This window comes from Dermatophagoides farinae, chromosome 2 (genome assembly GCF_024713945.1).
Source record: "Dermatophagoides farinae isolate YC_2012a chromosome 2, ASM2471394v1, whole genome shotgun sequence".
In the NCBI taxonomy this organism is placed as follows: Eukaryota; Metazoa; Arthropoda; class Arachnida; order Sarcoptiformes; family Pyroglyphidae; genus Dermatophagoides; species Dermatophagoides farinae.
In genome coordinates, this window is record NC_134678.1 from 3,539,537 (window position 1) to 3,556,618 (window position 17,082).

Genomic DNA, 17,082 nt, shown 5'->3' on the forward strand with positions numbered 1-17,082 from the left:
GGATTGCAATCGAATGCAATTCAAGGACAATGTTTTTTTTTCAAATTAAAAAACAACTACAGTAATAATTTATCGATTTGATCCGATCGAAAGAAGACGTGGACGAAAGCAACAAGAATGTTAGAATTTTTTATTTTTTATTTTTTTTTTGTTGCAAGATCATTTATTAATTGGTTATAAATGGTCATAATAATCATTTTTAAATTATTTCCATTTTATATGTTGAAAGTATAGATAATGTTAATGTCTAAAGACATTTTCTACCATTATTAGTTTGGATTGAGATCTAATGAATTGAATTGATATACGTAGTTCTTTATCCTGTTAAAAGATAGCAGCACTACCATAAATTAAAACAAATTTTTAATACGAATCTGGCTATTTCTGGATAATCAGCAAAAAAAAAAAAAAAAAAAAAAAAAAAAAAACAAAAACAAAAACAAAATTCAAATGTTTCAACCACGAAAAATATGGTAAAATTTTTTTTATCTGATTAAAATGATAGATAATTGGAGGAAAAATTGGTTGAAAAAAAAACATTGGCAACGGAAAAAATTTATATGAGAGAGGGGGTGGTCAAAATGAAAATGAAATTGTTGAAATTTTTTTTTGAATATCGATAAAAATTGGTTTTTTTTTTGATTAATAATAATAATAATATATCATACAATGGAAGCTGTTAATGATTCCAATTCATATATATCATTACCATTATTTGGATCATCAACAAATTCAACAATAGAATCTTTGATGAATTGTTGTTGTTGTTGTGATGGTTGTTCATTTACATTGTTATCATCATCATCATTAACATTATTATCGTCATTATTTTTTTTATTATTGAAAGTCAAACATGATGACAATCGAATTCTCATAAAGTGACGATTCTTATCATTCTTCTTTTTCTTCTTGTTATTATTACCATTATTCATTGATGTCATTGTCGCGAATGTTGTCGTTGCTGTTGTAGTTGGTGGTGATTTTTTTATTATTGAAAATTTATAATTACTCGCTGATAATGATGTAGTCATTCCATTACGATTTGGTTGTTGTTGTTGTTGTTGTTGGATGGTTGTTACAATAGTCGACATTGATCCAATGGAAAATTCTGTTTATATACATACATAATTTTATATTTTAATTTGAATATATTACACCGATTTGATATGATATACAGTGCGAGGAAGTGTGGGGTATGGTGGGGAAAAAAAATAAAAATTTTCATACCAAATTATCAATGAAAGTAGTAGTAAGTAGTGAAAAAAAATTCAATTTTAATTTAATTAACAGGAAATACGAAAAGAGCCAATTTTTTTCCCCAGTGTAATTCATACAGGGTGGGTGTATATATAAATGTGTGTGTGTATGTGTGTTTTACACAAACAAGCACATCAATTTGAAATTTATCACAGGAAAAAGAATAATTGATTGATCAGGAATCTCAAATGTGCAAAATTAGCATCAAGAAATGGCAAAAAAAAAAGATATAAGATCAATTGGTTAGTGTCTGCAAGTGTGTGCAAAATGTTTGGGATGAAAAGATGAATAAAAAAAATTTTAGTAAAATAAAGGCAGCCCAAAAAATTGGTAGTTTTTCAAAAAAAAAAAAAAAAAAAAAAAACGAAACGATGCTTGTTTTATAATGGATTTTTCATTGATGGTAATTAAAATTTTGGTGTGGTACAGATAGATAGAATTTTTTTTTAGTTTAATTTAAATGACATGAAAAAAAATTTTGAAATTTAAATTAATTAATTAATTTTTCAAATTTTATTCTCGAGATGCATGGTGTTAGTCCATTGGTGAGGTGTTTGAATATTTATATCAGGATCAGGATCAGTATCAAGTCACAAAATATTCATTGGTGGTGATTGTGGTGAATGGTGTAAATAGGTAGAATAAAAGAATAATACATTTCAGGTACATTTAAATTAGTAGTGTGTGTGTATGTGTGAGAAAGAGAGAGAAAAAAGAATTTTCATTCATTGATGATCAGAATAATGAGCAATGTCGGTACAACCTATAAATAAACATAGCAGCACATTCGATTCATATAACATGATTATTTTAAAACAAATAATTATGATAAAATATGAGAAATGAAAAAAGAAAAAATATTGAAAATATAGAATAAAACAAAAAAAAAATAATTCGCGAATTACACACACACACACACACACACACACACACACAAACATGGACAACAGAAAAAAATTAATTCTGTAAAACAAACTAATCATTAAACTTTTAGAATTTAAGATTGATCCATTCTAATATTGTCGTTGTCGCCTTCATTAATGTCTCGTGGATGATGATGATGATGATCAAATGAATTGAAGTATACTAATTAAAAAAAAAAAAAATAATCGAATGTGATTCGAAACAACAACCACAATTTAAAACAATAATTTTGACTCGAGGAAATGTGAAACTATAGTATAACAATAATCGCTAGTTATATCTTTTATGATTTTTTTTCCACTAATGAAAATGATCATCATCATCATCATGGTCATGTCATACATTATTAGACATCGAAAACGATAGACGTGAATGGATCGTTATTATGTTTTCTTGGGATTGACATTGATATTTGTCTATATTTACCAATTAGTATTATTTTTTTGAAAAGGACATTTATTACAAATTTTTTTCTGGCTAAATGATTTTTTTCCTGTTCACAGTGGATACTCGACTAACCAATATTCGGACTTACGAACATTCTTCTGGAACAAAGTTGTTCGTAAGTAGTAGAGTGCCCACTGTATATCTTTTTTTCTTTGACTTGGAAGTCACATTATTTTATCTCTAACACCCATGGGTTCTTTTATCCACTCTCTTTCTATTTTTATGTGTCTTGGTCATAAATAAATGGGAAAAAAATGTAAAAGACTATTTTTTTTCATTTCTCCTTGGGGCTATATCAAAAATCGGAGAGAGAAAAAAAACGTTATTGTATGGTTGGTTATCATTCGTTTTTTTTCTCTGGCAAATGAATGAATGAATGAATGAAAGAAAGGAAGAAAGCAAACCACATATACCATAAGGATTTTATGTTGATGATAATAATGGATGAAAGAATGATTAATGAGTGAGATAATTTGCAGAAAAAGGCGTGTGCGTATACGATGCATGCATATTACGAAATAATAATGATAATGATAAAATGAAATGAAAAAATTGCATTCAAAATGATAAATAAAAAAAAATTTAAATTTTGAAAAATCAGGAAAAATCTTTTGCAAAGAAAAAAAGGATAAACTTACGTGGATGATGCCAACGCGTACAACCACCACCACCACCACCACCAATAACATTATTATTATCACGAGTACCGAAACACCATAGACTTTGACAGAATGCATTCTTATATAATGCATCACGAAAATTACGATTAAAACCACCATATATAATCGGATTGAATACACTGTTTGAATAGGCAATAAAATATGAATAGAATATCAGATTACCAAACCAGCTAGGAAGCTAAATAATAGATAAATAATAAATCAATTATGTAATTAATTAATCAATAAAGTAGATCAATAATAAACCACAATACTTACAGTTTCACTACTTGAATGAAAATAAATTGAATATAATACAATTATTTGTAATGGTAGCCAACAAATAACGAATACTAATAATACGACAACAACCATTTTGATTACCTTTTTTTCGATAAATAAAATAAATATATACATAGACAAGTAAAATATATAGAGAAAAATTAATGATGGAAACATTCATTAAAAATGATTTTGAAATTAATTCGTTGGAGGTAATCTATTCCTTCTATATGGTATATATATTATATATGTTTATAGCATGAAATTCTGAATATAGAAACAGTGTTAACTAGAAAAATGATAATATCGTCATTTGACAATGATTATTTTGGGAATAAACAGGAAAAGAAAACCGTATGGTGGTAACAGATTTCGATGATGATAAAATTCATCAACATTTTCAATATTAATATATTATTAACGTGAATTTAATGACAAATCGATTCTGTTGCCGAAAAAATTGATTGAAAATCAAAAAAAAAAAAATATATGAAAGATTGTTATGTAAATGTATATTATAAAAATTATTATCATCATATATCAGATTTGCAACAGCAAAACAAAAAAAAAAATTTTTTTGATTGATAATCGATTCATAATATATGCAGGATGTATACATTTTAGCAACAACAACAACAACAACAACAAAAAATTGAAAACATACTTTTCTCTTGGATTTTTTTTGATGTCGTAAATTACTTTCATTCGCTTCACCAGGTAAACGGCTACCCCATAATATCCAAATTATAGCTGAATATGCGGTTATCATAATCAATACCGGTGCAAAGAATAATGTTGTCGTTACTAATGTATAATAGAATGTTTTCATCGTATGTTTCTTTACACAGCCACCATCATTTTCCGAATAAGTCATTGTATATGGCCAATCTTCCATACAAGTTGTCTGTGTATAATCTATCCACTTTAGTGGTTGTCAGATTGTTGAAACAAGAAAAAAAATCGATAACATTAAAAGTCAGTTTAGTCATTCACATTTGTGTCATAATTTAATTCACACTTACTTTAACCGTTTCATAACGACGGGAATAATAGAATGGTATTGAAATAATTAATGATACAATCCAAATGACAGTGATGACAATACCGGTTCGTTGTTTCGTTACACGTGTACGTAATGGATATATAATAGCCATATAACGATCACAAGCAATGGCAGATAATGACAATACTGATGATGTTAAACATGTCACTGATAATAAACGTATGGGAAAAAAACAAAATCAAAATCAATTAAAATATTGGACTATCGGCAACAAGATTTTTGGCAGTTCAAGAGGACAATTTTTCAAAAAACAAAAACAAATTCAGATTTGTAAAATTTGTAAATTCAATGAAAAAAAACATCATCCTTACTATCTTTATATCAAGTATATAATAGTGATGATCGATTTTTAAGAGATAAAAAATCGATATTCGTATCTATTATCAAGAAAACAAAACAAACATTCGAAATAGCCATTTTTTTCTTCTTCTCTTGTTTTCCTCCTCCACATGTATAGATAGTCATACAATGTTGAATTTGAAACTGAATCGAATTTGAATACAAACAAAATTGATTCAATAATAATAAATTGAGTTTGATAGAGAACGAATGACAAAAGACAAATACGAAAAATGGAATCAAATTCTTTGTATATTCTGTTTACATTCTGAATACAACATAGTGATATAATAGATGTGCAAAAAAAAAATTGAAATTCCATTTGTCGTTTTTTTTCCTATATATAATAACCATTTTGTTATCACAAAAAAAAATCAATAAATAAATTTTACCTTTTTTAAAAGAATTTCGATAATTTCTACCATTTCATACAAAAAAAATTTTTATTTATTCATTCAATTCAATTTAATTTCAACATTGCACAAATTCTAATAAATTTTGTATTAATAATGAGAATTTTTTTTTCTTAATTACATATACCGATTATGATTATGAATACAATGATATCACATATTGCAATGTTCAACAACAATAACAACAACAGCAGACAAAAGAAAAAATAAAACGGAATTTCTCATTTCAATAAAGTAGAGAAACGAGTCATGACTACAAAAATAAAGAATATGAATATGAAAAATCGGTAGATATAAAAAAAAGAGAATAAAATGAAAAATTTTTTTATAAATTAAATTTTAAAATCTTTATATCGAAACAGAATTTTTCATTTTATTTAACGAAAAAAAAATTCTTTGATAACAACAACCAGAATTTTTGTTTATTCTCTCTTCATCATAATAATAATACCACATAAAGATGGATTGAATGACAACAAAATGTCATAATGATGAGATTGACATTCATTTCATAGCCCATTTATAATTTTGTAATTGTACTTTATGTTTGTTTGGTCAAAGATCGGACAAATCTAGTAGAATTTACAGAATTGTTGTAACATATAATAATAATAATGAAAAAAATGACAAATATAGCATCCAAAAAAATGGAATTTTTTCACTTTCTTTCCTAGTTTTTTTTTCTTGAGTTTCTTACATTCGAATAAAATATCTCCAAATTGGAATGAGAAAAAAAATACATAAAAATAAGAAAGAATCTGATTTGACATTTTTGATGATTTTTATTTCATTTTGATCTTTTTTTTTGCTCTCTCTCTCTCTCTCTCTCTCTCTCTCTCTCTCTCTCTCTCTCTCTCTCTCTCTCTCTCTCTCTCTCTCTCTCTCTCTCTCTCTCTCTCTCTCTCTCTATTGAACAGAAACAAATACAAGACAGATAGATAGAAAAAATATGACAAATATGAATCATCATCATGTCATTGGCCGTCTATTGACCATGTGATGTTGAAAGATTTACATTACAATTTTTTTTTTTGATTCACGAGAAAAAACCGTTAATTAAATTTTCGTTTTGACATTGTATAGTGAGTGAATGAAAGAAAAAAAAAACAGATAAAAATTTTGTCACATTTTTGCATATACAATCATTTCATTTTCATATAACAAATCCAGTGATTTTGAATCAATCAAATAAAATTATTTATACAATAATCATCATCATAACTAGTTTATGAAAAAGTTTTTTCATTTCTGTACCAAATTATTTGATTTTCACTTATATACACAAACAAACACACACAGTTTCAAACAATAATTGCCTTTAGGAATAATGGATTTGTTTGTATTTAGTCTTTGTGAATGTTCAGATTCATCATGAACACAATTTGTTTTCAACTTGGAATGTTATGTTAAATTGTTCGGATTATCTAATAATAATAATCAATCAGATTGAATTATTTGCCATTTTTATGTTTATCAATTTTCAACACATTCATATATACAAAAAATCAATCAAAAAAACAAAAACAAAAAAATCTGAACTAAATCTAAAAATAGTCTTTTTTACGAATAAAAAGAAAAAATTCTTTTTGGTTCTCTGAACAAAAAAAAAATCTTGTACTTTCCATTATCGTTTATCATTTGTTGTTGTCATATAAATCAATGATTACAACTGTAAACTCTATATTATTAGAATAAAAATCCAGAAAAACAGTCAACTTGATTTAATCATGATATTTATCAAATTCAAAATATACAATACATTTTTTTTTTTGATTTGGTTTGTTTCAACAAAAATGTATGTAGAATTGAAAAATGAAGAAGAATAAGAATTGTCATCGGATTTATGTATGCATGTATGTATGGTTTACAGTGCAATAGATTCTTTTCTACACATTCTGCTTATCATCATCATATGGATAAAATTCATTCAGCTTGTAATATGAGAAAATTCTTGCACATCTTTGATCATACATTTGCATCATCACAATGTTATTTATTTTTCCATTCATTTTTTCAATTCACATGAAGTTTTTCGCTATTTTTTTGGATTTTCTTTTTTTTTGATCCAATTGAATTCGACAATAATCATCATGATGGTGATAGTGCCGATGATGAATGCATATTTTTATTTCTTTCTTTTGTTGTTGTTGTGGAAATGGATCCAACAAAAGACAAATACCCACACACACACACACACACCAATTTGAATTTCTATGATACATTTTTTTCACGTTCTTTCATACGTTATCGCTTCATTTTTTTTCTCTTGATGGATTGTTTTTTGTATGAATTCCAAATCAAATTCTACTCTCGTTTCTTATATTCTCACAAACCAAAGAATTTCAATTCAAGAATTCAGTTTGAATCGGATTAAAAAATGTGGATAGAAGATGAAAAAACTCGCTACATGTAGATCGAATATTTAAAACGGAAATAGTTTTTCATCATTGTACCAAAATGATTCTTGTCTCCATTCATTTTGACTTTAATAATTTCATGAAAAAATTTAATTCTGAATAAACTGTGTGCGTGTGTGTGTGTGTGTGTGTGATGTGATCGAAATAAAGTTGGTGTATAGATTTCATCATATCAAAGTGAATGAATAAATAGATGGAAAAAAAATAATTTTTTTTAAGAAAACAAAAGTTGAAAAATCAATCAACAATCATTTTTATCATCATATCATATAATCAATCAATCAATAACCATCGATCTGACATGAACTAATATTTAATTTAAAAAAAACGAAAAAAAAACGAAGAAGAATCCCTTCATACAGCGTTTCATTCGACAATGATGTTGATTGAAACGATTTGAAATCGTGTTGACAGTTTCATCAAACATCTATTTTTATTTTATGGCAAAAAAAAAAAATAAATAAATGAAACTTGCCTGAAATAAATAACACAGTCTATTTTATTATTATTATATATGCCATATTCAATAAATTTTCTAATGTATTCATCTGGGTGTAATTTTTACGCGCACACACACACACAAAAAAAACAGAATAATAAAAAAATAACTATTTCTATGGAGAAAGAAAGTGTTTTTCACACACACACACACACACACACACACACACACACACACACACACACACACACACACACACACACACACACACACACACACACACACACACACACATACACGTACATATAATTTCATTGTCAATTTATAATTGCTCTTGATTTTTATTTTATTATTCACAATTCAAATTGGTTATTGCAACAAAGAACAAACAAATATCGAATCGAAAATAAATCAATATCAGCATCAATATGAATGAATGATCCAAATGAAAAAAATAGAACAAAAAAAAATAAATATTCAAAAAAAAAATTCCTATTCATAATTCAACATCTAAAGCATCTTTAATTCATAATAATAGTGTTCTGGTATTATTGATAGTGTGATAATGATATACATTCACAACATAAACACACAAATACCCGTTTAGTGAAATGAATGAAGGATTGATATAAATGAAAAATTGGATCTTTTCAAAAAAAAATCACTATTATAAATGATTATAAATGCTTTTATTTTTCGAATGAAAAATTCGAATTCAATTCACCAATCATCAAACACTATCAACAATTTATATTCATTCCATTATCATCATCATCATCATCATCAATATGTGTGTGTATGTCGTTGATTTTTTGCTTTATCTAAGTCGAAAACAGATTTTTTTTTCTCATTTGAATATAAAATGAATGAAAATCAAATAAAACGAAAAAAAAATTTAGAATTTTTTTCGAATTCACATCAATATATATTATGTATGTACGTAAACACAATGTTTGGGTGGATGATGATGATGATGATGATGATGGACAAAATGGACGAAAAATTTGGATCATAAAAAAAGTAAAATTGAATTTGGAATCAAAAAAAAAAACAAAGAACTTTTAATTTGAATATTAAATTTACTTTTTTTTTGTTTGTTTGTATTCCGGAAATAAAATAAACAACAAATACTGATGTTTTTTGAGTTCATGACATTTTACTGTTTTTTTTTGTGTTTGAAACGACCATTGTATATGTCATTTACTTAACAAAATAATAATGTCCATATCATGAACAATGTGACAAATGGAATAAAAGTTTTATTCTCATTTTCATTTCATTTTTGGAATTAAGAAATATTCAGCATTAAAAAAAATAAAGTAATGTAATGAAATAATTATTTTCAATGCAAACACAACCATGGACAGTTATGTCAAATTCATTTGTTTTTTTTTCTCTATTTTCAAATGACGATAATTAATGCAACAAAAGTAAAGTTTAAATTTTGTATAAAGTTTCCTGTTTTATTGTTGAAAATCTGTTTCAGGTTTCACTGTTTATTTGTTTCACATAATGATGTTTTGTTTTGTTTTTTCATTTATTTAGAATACTATTATTTATTTTTAATTTTTGAATTTTATGCCTACATTTTGATTGACAACAACAGCAACAACAAAGGTGTTATATGCATTCAAAAGATAAAAGTGTTAATTGTAATTCTATTACATAAGCATTGTTTTGTTTTGGTAGTTTAACTGGAAAAAAAAAGTTTTCCACACAGATTGTCTATATAATGTAAATCTCATATATTGACAACAATGATTTGTACATCAAAACACATGTTTATTTTTATAACGGATATTAATTATTTTGTGTTATTTGTTTATGTCATGTGTTTTCCGGAGGACGATTCAAATGATATTTTTGGAAACAAAAAAAAAAAAAAAAAATAAATAAAATAAATAAACAGAAACAAATTATATATTTTTTTCCGTGACTAGTCAACCATGCAATAATTAATTGAATTTGCTAATTTATATTTTACCAAATTTCTTAATGAACTAATCAGTTTCTATTTAGTAGCAGTATTTGAGAATATTCATTCATCAAAGCACACGCAAATCAGTTCCAATTTTGCAAAAAAATTTGCGAAATTTTACAATTCGTAATTGTGTAGAGTAATTTTAAAAGGTACAAACTTTTAAGCATCATTCAATATGGATTGTTTTTTTTCCTGAATTATATGGTTTATAGGGCAAGGAATTCATTACCGGAAACAATCAGGACTTTTTTTTTGATTTAACCGTTGAACAAAAAGCAATAGAAAAACAACTACTCACTTTGTGCAAATGAATTGATTTTACAGATAAATGGTCCAAGTACATATGTTGGTGCCGTTAAATGATTGACAAGATGTACCCACATACAACAGATACATATTAGTATATCAGCTACAGCCAGATTAGCTAAATATAAATTAACTGTGACACGTAATGATCGTTTTGAAAGAACACTGATGACCACAGCAGAATTTCCAAATATTGAAGCTATTATAGCCAATATATAAATTGTTATCTTGAAATATTCATCCAAACCGAATGCTTTACTTTCGATTCTTTCACCTTTTTCAATAATTTTTATGATGTTGTTGATGGTCGAAAAAACCGGTAAGGAAGAAATGAAAAAATTTTAAAAAAGAAATTTCAAAAAAAAAAACAAATACAATACCTGGAAAAGTGAGATCTGTAAAATTTTCAATATCAATAAATTGTTCTTGACATTCGATATAATCATGATAATGATGTTGATTATGAAGATTATGATGAAATGTATGATTAAATTCAAATAATAATGATGTAAAATCATTTGATGTTGATGATGATGACGACGATAATGATGATGATGATGCAAATGATGATGGATTCAATGTGGATGGACTATTTAAATACCATAATAATGTTGTTGTTGCTGTTGATGTTGTTGTCTTATCATCATCATCATCATTATTGTTCAACAATAGTGGTTTATTGCTCATTATATATCAAAAAAAAACAACTTGAAATAACTGGTTATCTAAAAGAAATAAAAATAAAAAATAAAAATAGTTCAGTACTGGTAATGTCAACTATAAATAAATGAATGAATGAATGAAACAGCAGTTTGAAATTTTTTTTTCTATTCATTCAAATTCATTTCATTAGAAACAGACAAACAAACAATCCATTTGAATAGCCATCACTAGAGTAAGTGTTGTTGGCCATATCACATTGATGATGATGAGGGAAAAAATGAATTGAAAATGACAATATATCAACTCGCGCATACAAACATGGGAATATATACAATAAATGAATAAAGAAAAAAGTAATCATCATCATCAGATAAATTACATTATCATTGTTAATGGATTTTCTTCTTCATTTCATCTAAAAGTTTTATCTGGTTGTCGTCGTTTTCTTTTAATTTTTTGTTTGTTCACATATGATGATGATGATAATGATGATGATCAAATAATGGATTGTTTGTATCTCTCTCTCTCTATGTCTTTCTATTGGTATTCATTGGTTCGATGTCACTATGTTATTTTCCTTGTTTTCATTCAATGAAACAGAAAAGAATAAAACGATTAGTTAAATTGATGAATACACGATCAACACCTGTGTGTGTTTGTGTGTAATAGAAAACAAAAAAAAAATTATGAATATCCATTATATACATAGAGAAGATAAAAGAAAAAAATGACAAGCAAACAATAACGACACAAAAAAAAGAAAAAATGATTGATTAAGTGTGATTCATTCATAAATGATTGATCAAAATAAGCTAAAGAGAAACAAAAAATAAATTTAGCGCAAATTATACTAGGTAAAACACATTACAGGTAAACTTGTTAATCATCATCCATTTAATATCTGGTGATGATTTCATGGCAATAATTTCAATTAATTAACTTTCTAAAAAAAATCCATAATTGAACATAGATTAGCAACACAAATATTCAAATTAATTTTTTCTTTTTTTTCAAATTGTAAAATAATAGATGTATTGTAATTCAAAGAAGAAGAAGGAAAAAAATCACAAAAATTGAAAAAAGCAAACAAACGAAATAACGATTGGATTTGTGTTTCAGAGAAAAAGCTAACACCATCATCGTCATCATCATCATCATCATCAGGAGTTGATTATTCAATGAGAATTAAGCAACAATAGCAAAAAAGTGATTGAAAATTAATGTTTTTGACACCATAATCATTATCAAATACAACAAACAAAAAACGAGAATTAGGAAATTTTCAAAATTAGGTTCTCTCACACCCGAAACAATCACTGTCTAATTCGAAACAACAACAGTAATTGGTGATCATTTTTTTTTCTCTTATTCTCTACACGGAAAATTCAAATCCATTTTAATTGTGTGTGTTTTCCATTATGTCTATGTTTTATTTTCCCTTTTTAAACATTTCCGAAAAATCACCATCATCATCAATTGATGATTTTCGGGGGGGGGGTAGAGAAAAATATACGCAAAATGCATCTGTAAAATACTTTAGTTAATGGACTATACAGAAATTAATATCATGATCACATAGATTATTCTGACCAAAGTCGCGGAATTGTTCAAGTGTTGTGTGTGTGTGTGTGTGTGTGTGTGTGTGTGTGTGTGTGTGTGTGCTGCTGTCAATGATACGAAATCACACCACATTACATCAATATTATCATCATCAATTTCAATTGTACATTCTTTTTTCCACATTTACAATAAATAATTTCATCATCATCAACATCTTATTATATCAAGATTAATGTGTTAATTATGGATTCACGTAACGTAACACACACACACACACACACACACACACACACAAGTTGTAATTATATACACTTGTCTATTGATGATAATGTATACACATCATTGACTTAATGTTAAAGTTATATATAGTTGTTAGAGCAGTTCAATTAATAAAAATAATGATAAAAGCAATTTACAATATAACATGATAAAAGTTTCATTGATTTCACTTATTACCCCCCCCCCCCCCCCAACACACACACACACTTACACTATAAACTGTCGAACAAAATAGATGTTGTTCAGATCCATAATAACAAGATAAGATAAGAGAAAAAAAATACCAAATTTACTTGTCCCTTGAAACGAATCCAAATGGAATTCGTATTTCTGTCTTTATCTTCGCTCTCTCATAATGTATTTAGCTGGAAAAGTAAAAAAAAAATGAACAAGTTAAGAATCGCCAGAAATTCAAAGTGAAAATAAATTGAAAAACATTCATATATATTATAGAAAAAGGGGATGCCGTAAGGCCAAAATACTAATAATAAAACAACAACAACAACAACAACAAAAAACAAGAGTTTTCTTCTTTATAAAATCAAATTATCGAAAATGAACCACACATACACACATGGTGGATATAGAAAATTGAATAAATTTGAGAGAAAAGTAAGTAATAATAGAAAAAAAACAAATGATCATTGTGAGAACTATAAAAAGAATTTGAAGTGTTAAAACAAAATTACTCTGGATTTTTGTTGGGTTTTTCATGTGAAAATATTTAATGACTATATGAAAATATGGAATAAAAGTACTTTTGATGATGAAAAACACATACAAACACGTAGAATATATTGGCAAAAGTTTTAAAATCTGAATTGATTTTTGATTAGTTTTTTTTATGGCTCGTTGCTACTACTTGTATTGATTTGATTCGATTGTTTTCAATTTTTTTTGTTGTTGTTGTTGTATTCCTGCCATTCTTTTGCTCTTTCTCAAGCTTTCGAGAAATCATTATGAAATTCTGTATCATGAAAAAAATAACTACGAAGCCTTTAAGTACAACGATGGAAAGAAAAAATATAGGAAAAGTTAAGAAGAAAATCTGATCTGAAATTCGATACATGATAAATCGTAAAAATAGCGATGACAATATATTTTTTCACAATCGCTTTTTCCACCACCATTGTTCAATATGTGTTACTTTGTTTATCGTTTTTTTTTCTTATTTTCGACATTATTATCACACATAATCTAAAAACAATCAATAGCCGAATTAATAATAATAATAATTATAAAAATCTTGCCGCCATTATCATCATCATCATCATCGTGATCAGAAATATGGCCATCCGATTAGTTTGACCAAACTGATTGATTGATTGATTAAAAATTCTATTAGTTACATTTGGTTAATGTATAGAATAATTAAATATAATATATATAGGCCGATTATCATTTTGGTAAATATTGGCCATCTTAAGAATAAAAAAAAGAATCTTAAAGAAAGAAAATATTTTTATCGATTAGATATTAATAGATTCATTCATTCAATGACGAAAAATATCCGAAAATTTTTTTTTTAAGTTGGTCGTAAAGAAAATAATATATTTCCAAGTTGTTGAAAACAAAAGTTTTTTCTTTTGTAAAAAAAAGATTTTTTTTTCACTTTAAGCGTCGAGGGAGATGAAAAAAAAATCCGCATCATTTTCGCTGCCTAAATGAATGCAACCATGACAACCGATGGATAAAAAAACAAAACAACAACAACAGTAAGACAAGTTATCTACTAGAAGCACTATGTTTTATATAATAATAAAATTTTCGTCGGATATATTTTTTTTTTCTTCAATCTGATTCCATCAAAATCAGAGAAAAACAATAGTTTTAAAGTTGAAAAGAAATATTTCATAAAAACATAGCTTTAAGCTGTTGAAATTTATTTTTTTTTCTCTTCAAAGTAATATAAACATCATCATTATTGCACGCACACAAAAAAAAGTGTCTGGTTATTTCCAAATTTTTGTTTTACTTTTACAAATAAAATTACGATAAATGAACAAAGATGGAATTCAAATGCAATAATAAAGAAAAGGATTCAGTATTTTTTCGGTTGTTGTTGTTGTTTATTATTTTATTTGAATTTATATAAAAAAAAATTATAGTTACATGATTCGTTATTCTTGATATGTCAACATCATCATTTTTGTTTCTTGATGACGACAATGATAATGATGATGATGGTGGAGATAATATATTGAAACATGAATCTAATTGTCGTTGTTGTTCAAAAAAAAATGTTTCTATTCTAGTTTCTGTAACATCAATAACAAAATCTTGTTGTTGATTAAAAAAAAAAAATAAAATAAAAATTTTACAGTTTTCACACTTTTTCTTTGTCATGTTTTTCTTTCATCATCTTATTGTTATCAAATTATCAAATTGCGTTGAAATTGGACCTTCCTCTAAGCGGAAAAATATTTGAAAAACCGAATTTTTTTGAAAGAAAACTAAATAATAATGAAATTCGTATGAACCTTATCAAACTGTATCAGAATAATGTGTGAAAGTGAGAAAAAATAGGACAACAAAAGCAACAAACAAAGCAGAAAAAAAGATCAACGGATGAAGCAAAAAATAACCAAAGATTATTGAAGCATTAACACAACAAAACACACACACACAAAGAGAATGGAAAAAAAGAATGTGGGAAGAATTTGCTATACAAACTTTGATTGTTAAAAATCAAAAGAATTAGATAGGAATAAAGAAAACATTCAGATGACATACACACGCAGACAAAAAGGAAGCCAAAAGATGCGGGAAAATGTCAAACAAACCGGGTTAAAATAGAAAAAATTATCATCAACAATCATATATACATGCACATCCAGGGACAGAGTATGTTCATTTCATTAGGTTAATTTTTTTCTTGTTCAAAAAAAAAATTACTAAAAACAGAATAAAGAAAAAAATCATTCGATTAAGATTTTTTCTTTCTCTTTTTATGGTGATGGTTATGATGGTGGTTGTTGTTTGCCAAAAACTAATTAAAATTAGACTTGAATTTGGAACACAACATTACGAATAATTAGAGAAGACGAAGAAGAAGAAGTGAATATCTTTAATTTTTGTTTAAAAGCTTTAATTTCCTTTGAGAATTCTTGGATACATTTGTACGACGATTATATTAAGATTTGAGAATCAACATACCAAAACTTTTTATTGTGCAAAAAAAAATAATATCAATATACAAATGAAAATGAATGTAAAGTGCAAGTTTCATGGAACATACATACAGGCACACAAACAAAAAAATCACATGACATGTTTGAGAATCATTAAAAATTCTTTATTTATTTATAGAGTGACAAAAAAAACAAATAATTCTGTAGAATGTGAATTTGTAAAAAAATAGCAGTAGTAGTTTTGTTACTTTCAAAAAAAAAAAGTTAAACCTTACCGTTTTTTGTTTGATATGTACGGCCCCCGTATATACGAAATCAAAAATTCATAAACACCTTTTTTGATACATATTCATCAATCATACACACAAACAAATTTAGCATATTATCAATAAAGATAAAAAAATAGGCTGAATTCTAGATATTTTTTTTTGACAACAAATACACAGTGAAAGTTGTATGCATGAAATCAATGATTTTTTTTCTGGATATAGATTTTTCATCGATTAATCGGATTTTGACTTTTTGTTGTTGTTGTTGTTGTTGTTGTTGTTGTTGCTATTGTTGTTATTCACACAATATTTATAACAAATTTTCAATATCAAATCATGTGATGATCATAGCATAAAAAAAGCATTTTATGATTGAAAAAAGATATGAATTATAATATAATTATTATTATAGCCATTGTTTTATTATTGTTCATCAATATATATCATAATGATAAGCTTTGAGAATATTGGAAAGTTTTTGATAAAATAAAAGTTTTTTTTTTATCTCCGTTGAAACAAATATGTGCGATATGTTTGTGAATGATGTTTAAACTGAATCTAATGAATTGATGATCATGATCATGATCATGATGATTTGATTCCAGTGTAGACTTGTGTTTGTTTGCTTTATTCTAAATCCGTATAGTAATAGT

General features: G+C 26.3%; 1 protein-coding gene across 2 annotated transcripts; it reads right to left on the bottom strand.

Moving 5' to 3' along the window:
- Positions 1–445: 445 nt before the first annotated feature.
- Positions 446–17,046, bottom strand: LOC124499734 (QRFP-like peptide receptor). Of its 2 annotated transcripts, XM_075728467.1 has the most exons (8): positions 16,436–17,046; positions 10,908–11,252; positions 10,520–10,801; positions 4,592–4,779; positions 4,234–4,491; positions 3,567–3,671; positions 3,267–3,486; positions 446–1,108 (listed from the first exon to the last, which is right to left on the bottom strand). In XM_075728467.1, the coding sequence occupies exons 2-8, from the start codon at positions 11,212–11,214 to the stop codon at positions 663–665; spliced, it is 1,806 nt and encodes a 601-aa protein (XP_075584582.1). In that variant the 5' UTR covers positions 11,215–11,252; positions 16,436–17,046; the 3' UTR covers positions 446–662. The 2 variants fall into 2 exon arrangements, with proteins under 2 accessions (XP_075584582.1, XP_046919643.1); XM_047063687.2 differs by lacking the exons at positions 446–1,108; positions 16,436–17,046 and adding an exon at positions 1,258–2,020 and having other exon boundaries at positions 10,908–11,331.
- Between the last annotated feature and the right edge of the window lie 36 nt (positions 17,047–17,082).